Source organism: Ascidia mentula, chromosome 5 (assembly GCF_947561715.1).
Source record: "Ascidia mentula chromosome 5, kaAscMent1.1, whole genome shotgun sequence".
Taxonomy (NCBI): Eukaryota; Metazoa; Chordata; class Ascidiacea; order Phlebobranchia; family Ascidiidae; genus Ascidia; species Ascidia mentula.
The window spans coordinates 9,232,744-9,250,584 of NC_138570.1; the positions used below are offsets into that span (position 1 = coordinate 9,232,744).

At 38.5% G+C, this 17,841-nt stretch overlaps 2 protein-coding genes across 3 annotated transcripts; one reads left to right on the forward strand and one right to left on the reverse strand.

Annotated features, from left to right (window-relative positions):
- The first annotated feature begins 243 nt into the window (after nucleotides 1-243).
- On the forward strand, nucleotides 244-14,134 carry LOC145904066 (gamma-tubulin complex component 6-like). Of its 2 annotated transcripts, XM_082992293.1 has the most exons (30): nucleotides 244-380; nucleotides 449-638; nucleotides 857-1,026; nucleotides 1,144-1,321; nucleotides 1,406-1,566; nucleotides 1,826-1,971; nucleotides 2,247-2,392; nucleotides 2,459-2,542; nucleotides 2,841-3,087; nucleotides 3,441-3,632; nucleotides 4,329-4,453; nucleotides 4,743-4,947; nucleotides 5,248-5,472; nucleotides 5,912-6,061; nucleotides 6,345-6,517; nucleotides 6,640-6,753; nucleotides 7,153-7,276; nucleotides 7,452-8,025; nucleotides 8,308-8,493; nucleotides 8,853-8,962; nucleotides 9,028-9,112; nucleotides 9,267-9,407; nucleotides 9,785-9,998; nucleotides 10,417-10,540; nucleotides 10,608-10,764; nucleotides 11,021-11,191; nucleotides 11,878-11,993; nucleotides 12,439-12,548; nucleotides 13,455-13,621; nucleotides 13,957-14,134. In XM_082992293.1, the coding sequence occupies exons 2-30, from the start codon at nucleotides 457-459 to the stop codon at nucleotides 14,043-14,045; spliced, it is 4,866 nt and encodes a 1,621-aa protein (XP_082848419.1). In that variant the 5' UTR covers nucleotides 244-380; nucleotides 449-456; the 3' UTR covers nucleotides 14,046-14,134. The 2 variants fall into 2 exon arrangements, with proteins under 2 accessions (XP_082848419.1, XP_082848420.1); XM_082992294.1 differs by lacking the exon at nucleotides 244-380 and having other exon boundaries at nucleotides 427-638.
- A 1,088-nt stretch (nucleotides 14,135-15,222) lies between these two features.
- Nucleotides 15,223-16,509, reverse strand: LOC145903297 (caveolin-1-like). Its single transcript, XM_082991374.1, has 3 exons — nucleotides 16,359-16,509; nucleotides 15,927-16,114; nucleotides 15,223-15,688 (listed from the first exon to the last, which is right to left on the reverse strand). The coding sequence occupies exons 1-3, from the start codon at nucleotides 16,437-16,439 to the stop codon at nucleotides 15,532-15,534; spliced, it is 426 nt and encodes a 141-aa protein (XP_082847500.1). The 5' UTR covers nucleotides 16,440-16,509; the 3' UTR covers nucleotides 15,223-15,531.
- Nucleotides 16,510-17,841: the final 1,332 nt, after the last annotated feature.

Sequence of the window (17,841 nt, forward strand, 5' to 3'; positions counted from 1 at the left end):
CTTGCTGCTTTTATTCACATTGCCTGCATGAGATTTGCTCAATAATGTTCAAATTACTAAAATATTTACAATTCCTTGTGTGGTTTGTTGGTGTGTTTGAGGGCATTAACTTTTTCTTTATATAGGGCTTTAATTAAAAATTGGATTAAAAAAATATTAGGTTTACTTTGGTGTTATTTTTTGCCGTGTTTTATTTTAATGTGTATTGTTTATTATTTTAATTATGATTGGGATGTGCTTGCCAGATGGGAAAAAAACACTTGTGAAATTTTATCGATAAACGGCCCCCCAAAAAATTAGCTGATGCATTAATATATCAACTGGCTAGTCCTTGCAATCTAAGGTCACCAATCTACACAACTTAGGAACTTTCCACTCTGGTATGATTGTAATAGTTGCATTTTTGTTTGCAGAGCATTTGTTTTTTAATAATGCATATGGTTTTCAGTATCCATTATGAATAAGGATCCAAGCTCAGGGTCAGTGAATGAGACAAGCTTTCTGGATTGTGTGAACAAATTGGTGGAATGTAATTCCAGGCATCCAAGGCATAAAATACATTTTGGACAAGAACGTGAACCTGTTAGACTGGAACAAAAGAGATTGAAGCAGCAAATCTTTAATGCATTTTTTGATGGGTATTTTGTTTTTATAAAATAAAAAAAAGGTTATGCATAAATGTATGCAGTATAAAGAAAATAGTAAGGATTTAACCTGCAGTCTCAGCTGTGTATTATTTGGTTTGTAAACCAAAATTATAGGCGAAAATGAAATACAAAAATTATTGAATGAAGATTACAAAATATGGTGACCTACCTATACTTTTGGCAAATTAAAATATTTCTTTTGGAAACAGATCAGTTCGAAAGAAATACAAACAAGACAACATGTCATGCCAGTTACTGTTCACTGAGTGCTGGGATGTCAAAACTACATGCAAAGCTCTTTTGTTTCGAATGTGTGCCACCAAACGAAAATATGAACAATCAGAAAAGCTAAACCAACTGTTTGAATCCTCCATGAAAGGTAATCAAAAGTATGGCATAAAAATTTGTAGATGCAGTAAATGATGCTATCATTTTTAATATGATATTTGTATGCTTGTTATGACAAACTAAAATAAAATGATGAATCTTTATTTAGATGAAAAGAATTTTCCAATTTTAACTGTTCTTCTTTCCTTGTCTGACACAAACTGTTTACCTAACTATGATGCAATCGGTCAACCAGATGGAGAAGCAAAAATTGATTCAGATATTGTGATAAAATATGGAGACACAAGAACGAATTTATTTACAAAAGCATACTGTGACTATCCAGAGTAAGTAATTTGAAACAACCCCCTGGTTTAGAGACTTTGATAAAGATGGTCCGTAATTTGTGACGTTTGTCAATTTATTGTTAGGTCAGTGTTTATTGGAGGACAATATGAAAGTCCATTCATGTCTGTACCACAAAGTGAACAATTTTTAACTCATGAAATGTGCTACCAAACTTTTGAAAATGAAATGCTAAATGGGAGAAGCTCTATCAAAGGTTTAAAGTCATCTGTATTTGGAATTAAAGGTATATATTGTTAACTTTTTATTTTGAATTTTTCTTCTTAAAATTTTGCTCAAAATTTTTCAATTCTTCCATTTGAAGAAGAAATTTGTATGTGATCCTGTTTTTGAGTAGCCTACATGTTAATGCCTGTAACTCATAAGTGTTGATTTTTGCTCAAACAATCTAAAAGTATGAGCTATAGAATTTCCCCCTGCGAAGCCAGTGTATTTGGGACCCGTACTTCAAAAAGCTTTGATTATGTAGACATTTTTAACAACAGGTTTACCAGATGATTCTTTTACTAAAAAAAGTCAAGAAACTTTGTACGGCGGTCTGTCCCACAGTCGCACAACTTCCATGAACATATCATTGTCCCTACCAGACATCAAGGACCAGCTGGACATCTGTCGAATTGTTGGAGATAAAGTATGCATAACTTAATCCGTTATTGGTGTGAACAAATCAGCACAATGATATGATAGGGTCAAAATTCTGTGTGGTTTATGGCAAAAATAGAAAATTTCCAAATGAACTACTCTTCTTCTGACTGACACCTAAAGTATAGACTGTTGGATCATTTTGTCTTAGATCAAAATACAGACAATCAAGTTGCTTCCAAATTTAAAATTTAGAACTTTGTGGAGAATATAACTGCTTTGAGATTTATGGTTTAGCATCAAGGGTGTATGTGACTTTTTTAGGACAAATTTGACGAGGATGAGGGTTTTGTCTCATGTGGCAGCACACCAAGTCCAAAGTCTCCAAGTACCATAAGCCTCACGCAAGATGAAGCGATAAATCCCAATGTTCTGCTTTATAAGAACAATGAACCATACTGGGGTTACAGGTTAATTTCACTCTTAATTTGTGGTTAAGGTAAAACTAAAGCCCTATTGTAAATGTAAATTGACAGAGCACCAAAATATGATCTTCGTGAATGGGAAAACACCCTGAAAATCAAAAGAAGCAACCACAGAAGTTGGGAAACCATTGGAAAGTAGGTTTTCTGATATTTTTGAACCAGGGAAAGTTAAGTAACATTTTTTGTGCAAATTTTTCATGTTTAATTATGTAAGTCAGGGTGGTGTGCATTGTAGCAATGTCGCAAAAAATATATCAAGCTACTTCTGAGCACCAGGCCTTATTTACCAGGAGTTTGTTTTTTACAACCAAAATCTTTAGTTTAATTTTTTTCTTAGAATCTGTATATTTTTACTAAATCGTTTATTGCAATAACACTTAATAATTACTTAGTAAACGGGATTTGTTCCCTTTAAAGTTTATATTTCAAAAAGGTTTGCAGGGAGCACCAAACAACGTCGGTACTTCACCGAAGCCGGACCTTGCGTTTTCGACAAAGTTTGGAAAAATCGGTGGCAGATAGTTTTGAATCTCGCCACTGCCCTACATGCACGAAGTGGCTCCAAAACTGCGCCGCCACCTTCAAAGTACGAGTGGTTGGAGATGGAGGAAGCGGACTTGGTTCAAAACTCTGTTCTTGTCACGGTTGGAATTTCATCAGAAACCTTCCAACTTAATACGGTGAGCGAACATTTTCATGTGTTCTGTAGCTTGTAAAGGGCACCGTCAAAGAAAAGGTGATCACTGACACAGAGAGATATATGTAATTTCCCGTTTTATCATTCAATTTACGTTTGTCTATATTTTCAATATACATTATTAAGGCGATGAGGTCGGACTTGTTAGCTAAAGTGGGAATTAATTTTTTTGCAATATTTTGGTTTTCCGGCATTTTTTTGCATTTTATGCGATTGGTTATTCTATTACAACAGTTATTTGTAAAGAAATGTCTGAAAATCTCAGAAGGGGTGGAGTTTATAAAATAGTTGTTCATTGTGTTCCACTTTGGTAAGAACTATTCCACTGTGTTTCAGCTAGCTCATATGTTCCTCGCCAACAAGAAGGTTCACGTTCGGGGTGTTACCGCACCCAGCATCTGGTCGGTGTTGTCACGTTTCGCCGAGTACGGAACTTGCTACTGGAGGTTGCTGAGATTTACTTCAGCGGGAATTTCGACCTTCACCAATCCGGCGGCAAATGCGACCCAACCCGGCGTTATTTTCAAGGTTAAATAACAATTTTCTTATGTAATGGATATACGTATGTATATAATTAGGGTTAAAATCTGTCTACACCAGCGTTCTTTCTGCATATTCTTTATTTCTAATCACATTATTTTAAGGCCGCTGTAGTTTTGCGGCTGTATACCGAAAATTGGTCACGATTTAAAATTGTCATGAACATAGAAGTCATGTGGAATTTCAGTGAACAAAATAAAGGTTAATTATTGTAATTATGTTTTGTTAAACGGCGCCAGAGTATTATTACAGTCGTGCTCCCAGCGATGGTAGACCGATGAATGTTGGTTTTTCAGCTCCACAAATATAAGAATTGCCCCATGTTTTTACTGGATCCATCGTGAGATCCATTTTAGATAACATTTGTTCACAAAAAGTCCACGTCTACTAGATTATTAAAAGTTGCTGTCAAACATCTAACAAAATACATTACACCAGGTTGTCAACAAAAGGTTGAAGATCACTGGCTTGGACGTTTAGATGAACAAATATAAGTTCAAAAACCTAAAATGACCACAAATCTTTGAATAAGCACACAATGGCACTCCTATATAGCCTATTTACTGGTGCAACTATTAGAAATGGTTAAGGTTTTCTTGCCACACGTATGTTGGTGTAGTTGTTGTGGTTAGCAAGGACAAAAGTGCGGTTGTTTTGAAATGATCGCAAGTGTATGACTTCCAGGCTTTCTGCGATGGGATTCGAAGATATTTGCACGGCTTCCAGCAGAATGCGTTGATTCACAAAGAAGTTCATTTCACCCTTCAACAACTTGCCCTTTCCTTTGAAAGACTCGGCTCTCAAATCAGGTACAAATTCCCTTTTACCACGTCCACTATCCACAAGTCTAAAAACAGAAGACCTCAGGAATCATTTTTCATGAACATTTTTAACATTTTAAATTTTTCGTACCAGGACAATTTTTGATGAAGGAATTCAACTAAAAATCCCTAGGAACGTTAGAATCAGTATGAGCCAATCGAGACTCTAACTTTAAATAAAGAATATTCCTTAACTAAAAAAACAAGACACCTCATTTATATTCTGACCGTAAGGCGTTAGGTTCGAGTAACGCTGAGTAATCTTTATGTATTGAAGGTACATCTGTCAATTGTGTATGTGCGGGACGCCCGACTCTCCCCAGGAACATATTTCTTCACTCGTCCATCCCGATTTCCCGCAAGGTGTAAATATCCTTTCCTATTTATACGAGGAAGCTCTGCACTGCACGCAGACAAGTGACTATCTCGTTTTGCTTTATCTCCTCCGCAAGTGTTGCCAACCCTATCTGCAATTCGTGCAAGTAAGCATACTAGCGTTAAGTAGGTCAGAGGCATATTGGCATAGCAACCAAGCAGTCCAATGATCTTAATACTATAAATGTGATCGCCTGTTTCTTTGTTTTGTTTCAGGCACCTAATTTGAGAAGACTGCATGATTTTTTTTAGACTGCATGAAAGTATTGGCAGCACTACTGTTATATTTTATATTGATTGAAAAAATTCTATGCAGTGGAATCAACAAGCAATATTGGTTTAACTTATCGCTGTAGAATATTAGTTATTCCCACCAACCTTACGAACAAGATACATCCCTGTTTCAGACGTGGGTATTCCGCGGATCGTGCTGGGATACAACGGGCGAGTTTCTGCTTCGAGTCAACGTTGAAAACAGTTGCAAACGCGACAGGCGGAGGTGGTGTAACTACATAGAAGCGGCCAACCCGGCTGATGTGACATCTTGCGTTCCAACCTTCCTGGCTCCCGTGGCCAACGATATTTTCACTTGCGGAAAAACCATCGAACTTCTTCAGCTTATTTGTCCCGAGGTGAGATGCTGATCCTATAGTTAGTTAAGGCTGATTTTATTGCCATTGGTTTGGTGTGTACAGTTGTACAAATCGTGATTCCATTTAAAGCAGCCATAGGCCCACATGGTGTGGCCATCGATTTTATTGCAGAAATATTTTTGTACAATTTATTTTTAATATTTTCAGGCATATTATCAAAAAAAGAAGGCTTTTCCCGAAAATTTTATGGTATTAGGTTGCGTCTCAAAAATGTATCGAACAAATTATACGAAGCAGTGGACGCAGAATATTGGATTTGAGATTTTAGACTACTGCAGAATTCAGCTTGCAACTAAATACCGACTATGATTGGTGCAAAGCCTCCAATAAATATTCTTGAATAGATCGTGTGTCTGGGGTCATACGAACTTTTGTCTCAACTTCTTTTTTCTCTTTTCAAAAATTCCACTCATTTCAGCATTTTCTCTGCACTCATCTTGTATCGGTTCCGCGGATTTTAGTCACGTTTTCAACCACTCGAATGCAACAGTTTTTGGTTAAATGGCGAAAGTTCGAAGATGAAACCAAACAACTTGAACAGGATCGCACCACCAAGTGGCAAGAAAGGGTAACTTATTTTCAATCCCGCATATGTAAACTTTCACATGTTGCTTTGTTTATCTGCATTGTATTTTATGCAAAGTAAAAGAAAAGAAGTTTTGGATCATGTTATCAAAAATCGCGTCACAGTCTTTTTACACTTGGTTAAGGTTTAAAATGCGTGTTTCAATAACTTATATGTTCGATGTTATATTATGTTGTTCCATCATTTCTGTGTGGTTTCCAAAGCCGCTCGCCATACCGCTGTTAAATTATCTTATCACAATGTATGGGCAATTTGCCCTTCTAAGGAGAAGGAATTAAAAGATTCGAGAAGACGAGACATCGTGCGCGCTCGCGAATTGTTCGAGGAACAAATGGCTGAAGCCAACCTGGAACGCGACAAAGTTTTGTTGGCGATTCGGAAAGAAAAGCTCGTCGAACTCGAACGACTCAAACAGCAAGCGAAAGACGAAAAAGATCGGTTCGTTTCGAATGTTTGTTATGTTTTCTTACCACCTGGTTTAGGGTAAACGCTCACTTCATACATTTCGTTTGTTTTAACAAAAAGTTGGAGAAAGACTATTATCCTCGTCTGATTTACAGAAAAACGCAGGAGCGCCTCAACGAAAAGGAGGCAGACGCCTTGTGGGTGAGACAAGTTGCTGACAGGGAGAATAGGGAGAAACTTCACGAAGAAAACGTTCTCAAGGAAGCCAGGTACGTGTAGAAAGACGAATTATTTGTACATCCCACAAATTTCAAATATTAATACAATCTATTGCAGTGGTTCCCAATATTATTGCAGTCACTGAACCCTTACATAAAACCAAGTCTTGTGAACAACTAAGTTGTGCATTTTTCTTAAATGGAAAAATATGAATGTGACATAACAATGAACCAAACATTTATTTGAAAATAAACAAAAAATACAAACATACGCAAATTTTAATAAGAAGGCTGACATTGCTCAATCAGGCAACGCCTGAAACACCCCACAGACCTTTCGGAGATTCGCGAACCCTGGCACCACTGGTGTATTGCCTTCGTGCTGTGCAGCGAGTTTTAATTCGCATTTCAACACCGTACTGCTAAAATTTTAATCACTGAAAACTGCAGGGAGGCACTGATTGCTCATTACGATGAGTTGGGCCAAGAAGCGGAGAGACGGAGAGTGAAGGCAGAATGGCAAATTCGTAGACACCGACTACAACAGAAACGTACAGAGTTTCATCAAAACGATGTGAGTTAAGTGTAACACTCCACCTGTCCTTACATGGGGTTTAATTGTAAAGCAGTTTACTGCAGCTTTGGCCACTACGATACACTTTTTAACATTGATTTTGACGGGTTACAAGTTTCATATAAGGAATTGCAGGCTAAAGTCACGATAACATAATACGAATTAACTCTTGCAGGTTTGGACACATTTTGACGGTAACTCACCGCATCCAGTCAAACCAACGAAACCAGAAAGTACTGACGGTCGAGTGGATACCTCTGTACAAATTACACCTGGCAATGATAGTGAGAGTCCCGAACACAATATTTCGGGTATATCGAACGCAGACGAACAAGTCACGCCAAAAGAGCAACGAACAGACACAGAGAAGCTATCCGGCATTGAGGAACAACCCAGTAAAATAACCCCCACAATTCCTGACGAAGAAAGCGCGATCAAATCTACGCAACCGGTTGAAAGCAGTTTAAACAAGCCACACGTGTCACAAGAGACGGTAGAGAGTGAGTTTGTTCCACATCGCAGGCCAGTCGACCAGCAGCATGTCACGGAATCTACGATATTTTCTCCAGCATTCCAAGAGGTAGTATCTTCAGGTGCCATCCCAGACCATCACGTGACTGAAAGCACGATGGCGACCTTCCTTACCGACTCCGTGGCGCCCACTGGCGATCAACGTCTGACGAAAATGATGGTTGCCGATCAACATGTTTCCAAGTCATCTGTTGGAGAAATGTTTTCATCCAGTGCAGGTAAAACCTTTATGAATTGTTAGTTGGAAGTGAATTACGTAAAACTCCAGCTTGTGGGCGACGTTTAAATTCCAACGTTTGATTTTGGGTCATTTGTTACTCTCACAATTGTAAGTGCGATTAAAAGTGTGCTAAATTACTTCAATTTGCTCCAACTATACCACGTAGCGATAATTGCGGACAAACCTTATTGGTACAACATCTATGGGACGAACAAAATAATTTAACTTTACTGTAAAGGAAAATTTCGCAATGTAGACAAGAGTTTCCTTCTTCTTTCAGACAACAGAAATCGAGCTTCAATTGCCCAGGTCATGGGACAGCATGTTACAGATAGCACAATGCCAGATATCCTATGTGATCAAGCTTCCAATCCCTCAACGCATTACCGAGCCACGAAAATGATGGTGTCCGGGCAGCACGTGACTAAGTCGTCTGTTGGCGCCATGCTGGTTGACCAAAGTGGAGGTTTGGCCCGTGCAGTTTAGATAGGATTGGTCGGATATTACTGGCTTTAAATATTGTTCCATGGTGTAATATAGCTGTTACCATTGAAAAGGCCTACCGTGGACATAGTAAACCATGACAATCAACAGCAAATTGCCTTAAAAAAACTGTGTTCTGTCCTTGTGACAAACTTCACACATATGCGACAAACACGTTTTCACACCATTTCAAGTACTTGTAACAGAAGTATTTTACTCAAAAAGGGTTCGTGGCTGCTACTGATGTTGGAAAATATTTAGTTAAATGCAAAGTGAAGTGGAGATATATATTTTCCTTCACACAAAATCCACTTGTTCAACATCAAACGACTTCTGTTTCAGACAAGCGTGTCGCTCCGTCCATTTTGCGAAACATCGCCAACAAGCATTCTTCACAGTCAATTGTACAAGACTTGATGTATTACGAATGTGAGCCGGCCGTTGAGAAAGAGGTATATGAGCTACTCAATATTAAAAAAAATCACAGTTCCACTTAACATTTCAATTCTGTTTTTAGAAGATTCCAATTTTCGCTTTGCAGTCACTGACACCAGCAAGCTGTTACGCATCACAGTCCACTGTGCAGGATTTGATGTATCCAGGTACGACTGTATGTATTTTTTCTGTCTGTCGTCAGGGATTGCTTTGGAATCGGGTGCAAATTTGGTGAAGAAGTACAAGCGAGCCTCCCTTTTTAAAGCTAATGTAAAAACTAGTCCGATGTTTTCAAACCAATAAAACCTTTGAATTCTTCAGCTCCAAACCCGACTTCACCCGAGCGAGTTCCGAAAAATTCCGAAGAAACGAACGAATCCTTTTCACTCAAACTTCCCTCAACAAACGGTTATCAAGACACGTTGGATTCAGTGCGAGGAAGATTACTCTCTGGACAAAAAGGTATCAAGGCGTTTTTATTAAAGCGTCTTCATGAGATATTGAAGATTTGGAAAAAGTGTTTGCATACCTAACTCGACAGCGTTTTTTCACTCTAAAAACAAAAAGTAATATTTTCTGTTTATGGTTATGTTAAACCTTTTAAGCACGCGGCCATATAACTTTAAACCCAACAAGCAGGTATTTGGGTCCTCAAATAATTTCTCCACCTTTTTGAAACATACATGGGCTTTTAAAAGTGATTGAACGTTCGATTTTTGCCTGACGAAGTTAAGTTATTTTGTTTTCCTTCATAACCCGAATTACGAATGTAAGGACTTGTGCTCGCGATAAATTAAACACATATGTTCAACGACAAACAAAACGCAAAATTATTTCAGTTTTGTCGGCTCGCGACACCGAACCCTACGATCTCTATCGTTCTGTCATGGGGGATTTTTCTGGTCTCTACACAAACGACGACGATGACGACACCGATGACGTGCTCGGATTGGGAGCGGCTGACGACGTGACTGTTGATTTTCATGCGTTGCCGATCTTATTACGAAACTGTGTGTTGAGACCAATCAAGTCGCACGCATCACTTGTCAACCGGTAAGTGTTTCCACTTCTATAGGAATTTGCTAAAGCGTGAATTTTGCCACAATTGTATGGATTGTTTGGGGAATACTTATTTATTTTGTTTATAAAAATGTTGCAACACGAAAAAAATGTCTGTGCTTTTGTATGACGCACATCAGGGGCAATTTTACATTTATTATTTGAAACGGTTTATTTCCCGTGTACCGATCAATGTGTCATACAAAGTCAATGCAGAATGTGATTGTGATTATCTTGCTATTTAACGTTTTACAACGACATGTTTGACAAAATTTTGTTGTTGTTAATCGGTTTTGTTGTCGCCTGCATAAAGTGCAAAATGCCACCGTTTGTTTATCAAGCGACATAGTGTGTGTTTTTCAGCATTGGATTTTAACAGCTTGATGTATCTCATATGTCATTTCCACCACAGGTGTATAGTTAACCACTTCATGGCCGATCTTGACTTGCCGCGTCACTTCGAAGCACTACGTCACTTCCTGTTATTCGAAGATGGCGAGTTCGCTCAAAACTTCAGCATCGAGTTGTTTGAACTGGTCAGAACAAGTTCGCCATTTGCCCACGTGTATTTCGGTATTGCCATAACCTTTAAATTTGATGTAGGTCCACAGTGGGGGAAATCCCTCTGCGCTGCTCAACCCAATATCATTGGATTCGATTCTGACTCGTGCTATCCAGGCGTCCGCTCAACATAACTCGAATCTGGCGCGTGGTTTGAGTTTGGAAATAAAAAGCCTCCCTCCTGCGTTCAGTTCCATAGGTAGGAGACCTGCTGAGGGACGTTGCATACGGTATTCAGACTGTATACAGCTGTCGCTTTGCTGTTGAAATGTTATTCATCTGTTTATCCTGGTAAACAAATTTAAACGCTGCAACAGCACGCGCTAGAGAAAATTATATTTTGTTAAAAAAACATCCAAATAGTACTAATTTACTTTTTATGAAACTTGTGTGAGATTTGTTACAAGATTACTCTTGCAAATAAATCATGTCGTGTCGCTTCTTGCGTTTTTTAGACTTGTTTGTTTTGGATTGCGTCGAACTTCGCTATAACGTTGAATGGCCGTACAACATCGTCATAACCGAAAGCTCGCATGCCAAGTACAACAAGGTCATGTCCTTCCTTCTGCAACTGAAACACGTGGTGTGGGCGCTTCACGACATATGCAAGAGACTTAACAAGATAGGTACGTTTTGTTGTGTTCGTGTCTTGTTGGCAATGTGAAATAGTCCACACTTACCGACTTTGTGTTTAAACGTGTAAATTAAATGACACAATAAATTTGAACTTAAGTTATTTGAAGTTAATCGCCCCCACCTTGTTTATAAGCACGGGTGACATCGACACGGAACTTCAAATAAAGCTACAGAGAATAAGATGTCACAAAAATAAGTGCAGTATAACATTCCTGGCCATGCACATGTTGTGTGGTGGTATAAAGTTTACGACATTTACAAACCACAAAGCGTCGGTAATGCAATGTTGCATACTGGTATGGGAGGATATGAAAGATCACCTCCAGGCGTTCAGGGCTATGATGACATTTTTACACAATAAACGGCGAGAATGATCCAATGTTGGCTTATTTCACAAAAAAACGCGGAGAAAGGATGACCTCATCACAATATATATGTAAGATGGAAGCCTTTGTTGTGGTTGCCGAGTTTAGCTTTAAATCATACCTTGTAACAAGGCAGGGTACTTTCTTACTCAATCACTATAGACATCGGGGGTTGCGCTTATCACTCTTTGTCCCGTTTTTTCCTTCGTCGCTCAGCAGGGCAATAATAATAATAGTCCAAAGTGTGTAAATATTGTTGTACCGTCGGTTGTGTTTTTATTTATGACGTGTTTGTTGTCTGTATCTAACAGCTTGCGGTCGCTCGGTGTTGGTCAAGATGGAGGCTTCGGAAGTGAGAAAACTACACATATGTCGACACGAGATGCACAACTTCGTCAAAGTAATGCAGGGATACGTATCGACACAGGTACACATGCTGTGGTTGTATTGTACGAATTCACCGAAAAAAACATTCATGGCACACGTAAGGGCGACGTCTTCTTTGAGAGCATAGCTGGGCCAAAGTCGTGTACATTTGTGGTTGTGTTTTATTACAGTATCTTGTTTATCTTTGGAGTTACCTTCCATAACAATTACGTAAAACAAGACCATTGTGCGGTGCCATATATAACGGGGCGAATATATTTAATTGCGTGCAAAGATGTAACATTATTGGAGTTGTTTTTGTGTCTCATCGATGCCATAAAATCAGTATCACAGAATTTTTTTCTTCATTTTACTGGAAAAAAAACTGTTTATTTGTATACACTTGGCGCCGAACAGAAATAATTTACTCTGTTACTTTACCGTGACCAGTCCTAATGCATCTAAATTGGTTCATATTTTACAAATACAACGATTTACAACCTCAGGTACTTCACGTTTGCTGGCAAGAGTTCCAAGAAGCCTTGAAAAGCGACGCCAACAACTTGGACGAATTACATCTTCGCCATGCCGAATACATCAACCGCTGTGTACTCAGGTATAATTCGTTTTATTCATCCTTACACCTGCGTTCGCCGGTCCGTTTGTCACGTAAACATTTTCACCCATGGTGGGGACGAAAGTGTACAACTAAAAAGTTTAAAATATTGGGATATTTCTGTTTAGTTTAAATACGGTTTTCACAGTGCTTGGGGGTATATTTTAGTTCAGTGCATTTTCCCGGAGGATTTTCTCCTATAGTTCATTCATGGACGCCCTCAGAAATGCAGCAGCGACGTGTTAGAGGTTATGGAGGGTAAAATAAGTATGGGCACTCCCCGTAATTTAAACGATGCACTTTGTGTTGGTCGGGTCGGTCCGCCCTGGTCGTACAATACACTCTTACGCACACATTTGAAGGAGAAAGTTACGCGCATGGCTTTGTGGCAATTCAGTTCTGTTTACGTCCACCTTTGTGATGAGATGAAACGGCTATTGTAGGTCAAAAGCTCGAATTGAATATTTGCTACGGTCGGCAGGGGAACTATTCCCGCTATACAATGTATAGGTTATGATTGATTGAAATATTGACACAATGCTATGAAAAATAAGTGTTTCTTGGTTGGACACATGTTGGGACGAAACGTTTGAATTTATCTACTTGCTAAATTGTTCTTTTGCGATTATACGAATTACTACGTAGCTTAATAGACGTTTAACGATACTAATTACGACAATTCTAAGTATCATCTATAGCTATGACAACGATGTATCACATTAGGCAAATGAACAATATGAGATCGGATGAAGCTAATGCATGTTAGCATCTAAGGAATGTATGGTAATAAGGCTAAATCAGACATAAACTATTAACAAGAGTTATGTGGTAACTTCTTGAGCGGAAAGTCTTGAGCGCAGGCACTTTCGACACGTTTTTCATCCATACTTTTCTTAACCTTTCCAGGTGTCTGTTAACACCCAAAGCGCAGAACGTGATGAACGTGATTTGCGACGCGCTTAAATGCATTCTACGATTCCGAGCTCAACTATCCTCACCGGCTTCAGCCAACTTTGCAACCTTACATCGGACTTACCGCGACTTTACTCGTTTCTCCAACTTTCTGTTTCGAGGTGAATTTCGATTCAGCTCGACACAAGATGATATCGTTTCACCTACTTATATGACGATTTTGTTGTATATTTTAGTGTTGTGTGTGGTGTACCACGGCTGTCGAGTAACTTTAAATATTTGGCCGTTTATGTAATTGTCTTCGCGGAATGTGTTGATTTTAGATTTAGAAGAAAAATAACCGTTTATATAAGGAACGTCGAATTAAAAAAAAAAATTCTTGAAAATAAATGCCAAATTTATCAAATTGCTGGATAACATTGCTTGTTTCGCATTTATTTTCATGATCATAGGCATCTTGCAAGTATAAATATATTTTCTTTGTGTTTTTTTTTAGTTGTTTCAAAGCTGGTGGAAAGAGGATACCAACCACATTTGGAGGACTTCCTGTTGCGCTTAAATTTCAACGGATTCTACAAGACCTAAACTTTGCCTTGGCACATCAATATCAAACCTACAGCTTCCACAAGGCGAAGAGCAAAATATTAAATATTTGCGTATTGATGCGTTTCTTTGGATGGATTCTATTTTTACACAAAATAAATGGTAGCTTACCAGAAACTGGTGTGTTTTTCCGCCGTATTTAATCTGGTCATAAATGCCCCCTGGCTTGTCCCCTCAAGTACCGCTTACAATGACCGGTGCTGTTTGTACAGGTCATTGTATTGCGCGATACAGCTTATGTGCGAATGAGCGTGGATATTAACCCAAACACAAACCAGTTCGCGTCGTCGCACGTGTTTACACTTCACGCGTCTTGAAAGATTGTCGTTGGGCATTGGAGAGCTTCTGGATTTCGTGTCGTCCAATGAAGTCTAAATGGTGGTGTTTCTACTTCAAGCCACGTTTACTCAGTGCTTGATGATGTAAACGTAGCAGGCGTCGAAGATTCGAATATAAACAAATTTTCCACAAAACATGGCGTTTGATTTTCCATTAATTTAAAGTTCTTTTGTTGTTTCAAAACGATTTCACTAAGTAGGTTACTTTCAAACAGGTTCAACCTGGTGGATTCAATACTCCCAAAAAAAGGCCTTCAGAGGAAAACGCGCGTTTTGCTCATAAAAATGCACTTGTCGACATGTTTGGTAATTAAAATGAAATTTGTATGATCTCGTACAGCGTAACATCCGCTGACCCCTATTGCTTGATAATTTCTTGACTGTGGAAGTGTTTGTGATGTGTCAACCGACCAGGACCGTGGTGATTGTTTTTGTTTGATTTGTCGCCTGGCAAAACCGGGCGTTAAAATTTACCATTGTCACGACACAAAGGGTGTGCCGTTTTGCAACGATGAAAGATATGACCGTACGTTTTCTTTGCCTTCGGTAAACTAAGAAATGAAGTCATTTATGGAAGTCAACGCCCAGATCTTGCCCTCAAGAATTTTCATGGAAATTGCTTATAGTCTATTTTTGATTTATTTAAGGATATCATATACCTTCGAGATATACCAATATGCGGTTTGTTTCAATGGGCTATTTTATACACTTCAGTTGCATTTGCTGTAGTAAACAACAAAATTATTTTTCTCTCATAATAAAGTTTCATCAAAAATCCTGTATAACCTTGTTTTACACGGGCCTGCAACACTGTAATTTGTTCTAAGGCATGTATTCTGTGAAGCATATTCAAGTCTGCGTGGACGCAACGATACATAGAAAATATATTGGAAGAAAAGTAATTTAAGAAATGCATTAGTTCGACACAAAGGTCCTAATTTGCATTTCAAACAAAATAACTTTAGCAAATCGCTTTGTAAAACAGCCAACAATAAAGCACAAAAGAACAAAAAATATGTGGCACAAAAATTTATTTCACATAGTAATTGTTTATGTACAAAGAAAATTCGCGGCAATAACACAGATCTACTTAGTATTCTACCGCTAGAGGCCGAGAACAAGGGCCTTGGCTACACAACTTCATATCGATGGTTAAACTTTATGTCGCCGAAAATCCTCGCGAAGGAATCGTGTATTGGATCACAGCAACAGTGGACCAACTCGCTGTAGATATTAGCACAGCAACCCAGGTCGATTCTCCAGGATTTGAGGCAAGGCGCTATACACCTATATAAGTAGAGTGTGTTACGTATAACTAGCTACGAATCTCGCTTATAAAATTGACCAACAGTTTTTATTTGTAAATCTTTAAAACAGCAAAGTAACAATGCCTTTTAAGGATCAACATTAAAAAGATGTTTGTACTAATGAGCAGCGTGAGTAAAACACTTTGCCATAGTCAAATAAAGGCCACGGCTCATAAGGGAACATGGTGATGTTGATATATTTAAGCAGTAGAACTTACCATATATGGTAGCAACTTTGGCAGGCAAACAACAGACCCCACATGAGTGCACACGGCCCTCCGCAGAGAGCGGAAAGAAAGATGTAACAACAATTCTTCGTGCAGTTGAAGGTCCTGTAGCTGCAACGCCAAACTCCGTTGGCGCTGTGGGTTCCATCTGGTTCAGCGAACGCATCTTCGAACAACACCTGAGAAAAATACGTGGTTGCTAATACACATTTCAAAATTTTTACGTAAAAACCGGTGATTTGAAATTCAGAGCGCATGGAATATTTGCTTTCATCTAATGCAAATTTTGACATATAATATACTGTTGTTCCGTGGTCATCAAAACTCCATCGTATACCGAAAACGGGATGAAATTTATATCAGGAATTGCGTGAAAAACAAAATTTCTCCAGTATTCTGTGGGAACCCAGGACATGTACTTACTCTAACATGTTCGTTCAATTCCGTGGGATCCCTGTTTTCCAAGTCGAAACCATGCTGGCTTTTCAATTCGCTTACACTCATGATGAAGTTGTGCAGTATAGTCGAGAAGTCGTAAAGCAAAAAAGAAAACTCTGTTCTACCCGAAAGTTCCTGAGCTGAAGTGTGGGAATGAGAGTGGACGCTGACAGTTTTGTTGTGCGTTTGTTTAACCGCGCGCTGGTTGCCATGACCACGACTCTGTCAATGCACTTTAAACGTTTATACCCCGCCCCTTTCAAAACAAGGGCCTTTGTGAAGGCGTTTATCGCCTATTCTATTGTGATGTATAGCCTCACAAGTCGATGGTAAATTAATTTTTAAAATGCTTGTTGTTTTTGTATCGCTATCATATCGCCTTCAAAGGTAAAAGTTTGGTGAGAAATTGTACGAAATCTTGTGACATTAATTATTTATTACATTTGCTTGCAGCCTTGTTTGTCACCAAATCATAATTACAAGTAAAAATACATGTTTAAAGTCCTCGCTACAGCGTGTTGAGTCTCCTGTATAGCGAAGTTCATGCAACAATGTTTCATGACCAGCAGAACCCCTTTTTTGTCGACACACAAATAGGGCTCTGTTTCCTGGCCCGAAACCACGTGGTGTACCAGAGGACGGCATATTATTTTATTTTATTTTATTTTAGGCCCGTAAAAAGATGACGAAATAAGTAAAAGTAAAACTAAACGTTATAATATTCGATAAGAACAGATTTTTTTGAGTTACCAACATGACGAAGTTAGTGCAACTTTTATTTCGTATGAAGTGAATTCATAATGGCATCCACATATTTTGTATAGACCCTATAGAATTTTTGCTACCCTGGTGGTATCAAATTTGTAATTAAATTACTACGAATTAGCAAACTTCAATCGGGCACAGAACATTAAAGTTTGACTTGTCACGCGTAAAACCGACCTACTTGCGTCCTAAATTGTATTCGTTTGTGACAAAAGCGTACTCATGCTTAATTTTTGAATGCAATCAATAATTTATACTTGAATTCTATATCACAGTTTAAGAAACTTTTGCCCGAATTTTTCTTGAAATCGAGCTAAATGACCAGAACGAAATGTCAATTGCAGAGGTTTTGCGCAAAGTTTGCATTCGAACTAAAAAAATTGATTTGAAAGTACAGCATCAGCGCCTCCTTGCGGCGCAAATGCAAAAAAATCTTTAAAGGGTAAACTATCAAATGACATCTGCGTAACGTGTTTACCAAATCGGCATGAAAGTGAGTGCATTGAACAACAACAGCTTACTGCTTTTTTATAAAATGAAAACTATTTAATACTACCTGACACTTTTTTCACAATGACAAGGACAGTATGCAGTAAAATACATAACACATAAACAAGTCATGTATTAGTCAGAAGCGATTTTTGCGATTTAAATGTAAAGGGGCAAAACATTAGCGAAGCATTCCGCATAATAATTTGTAATG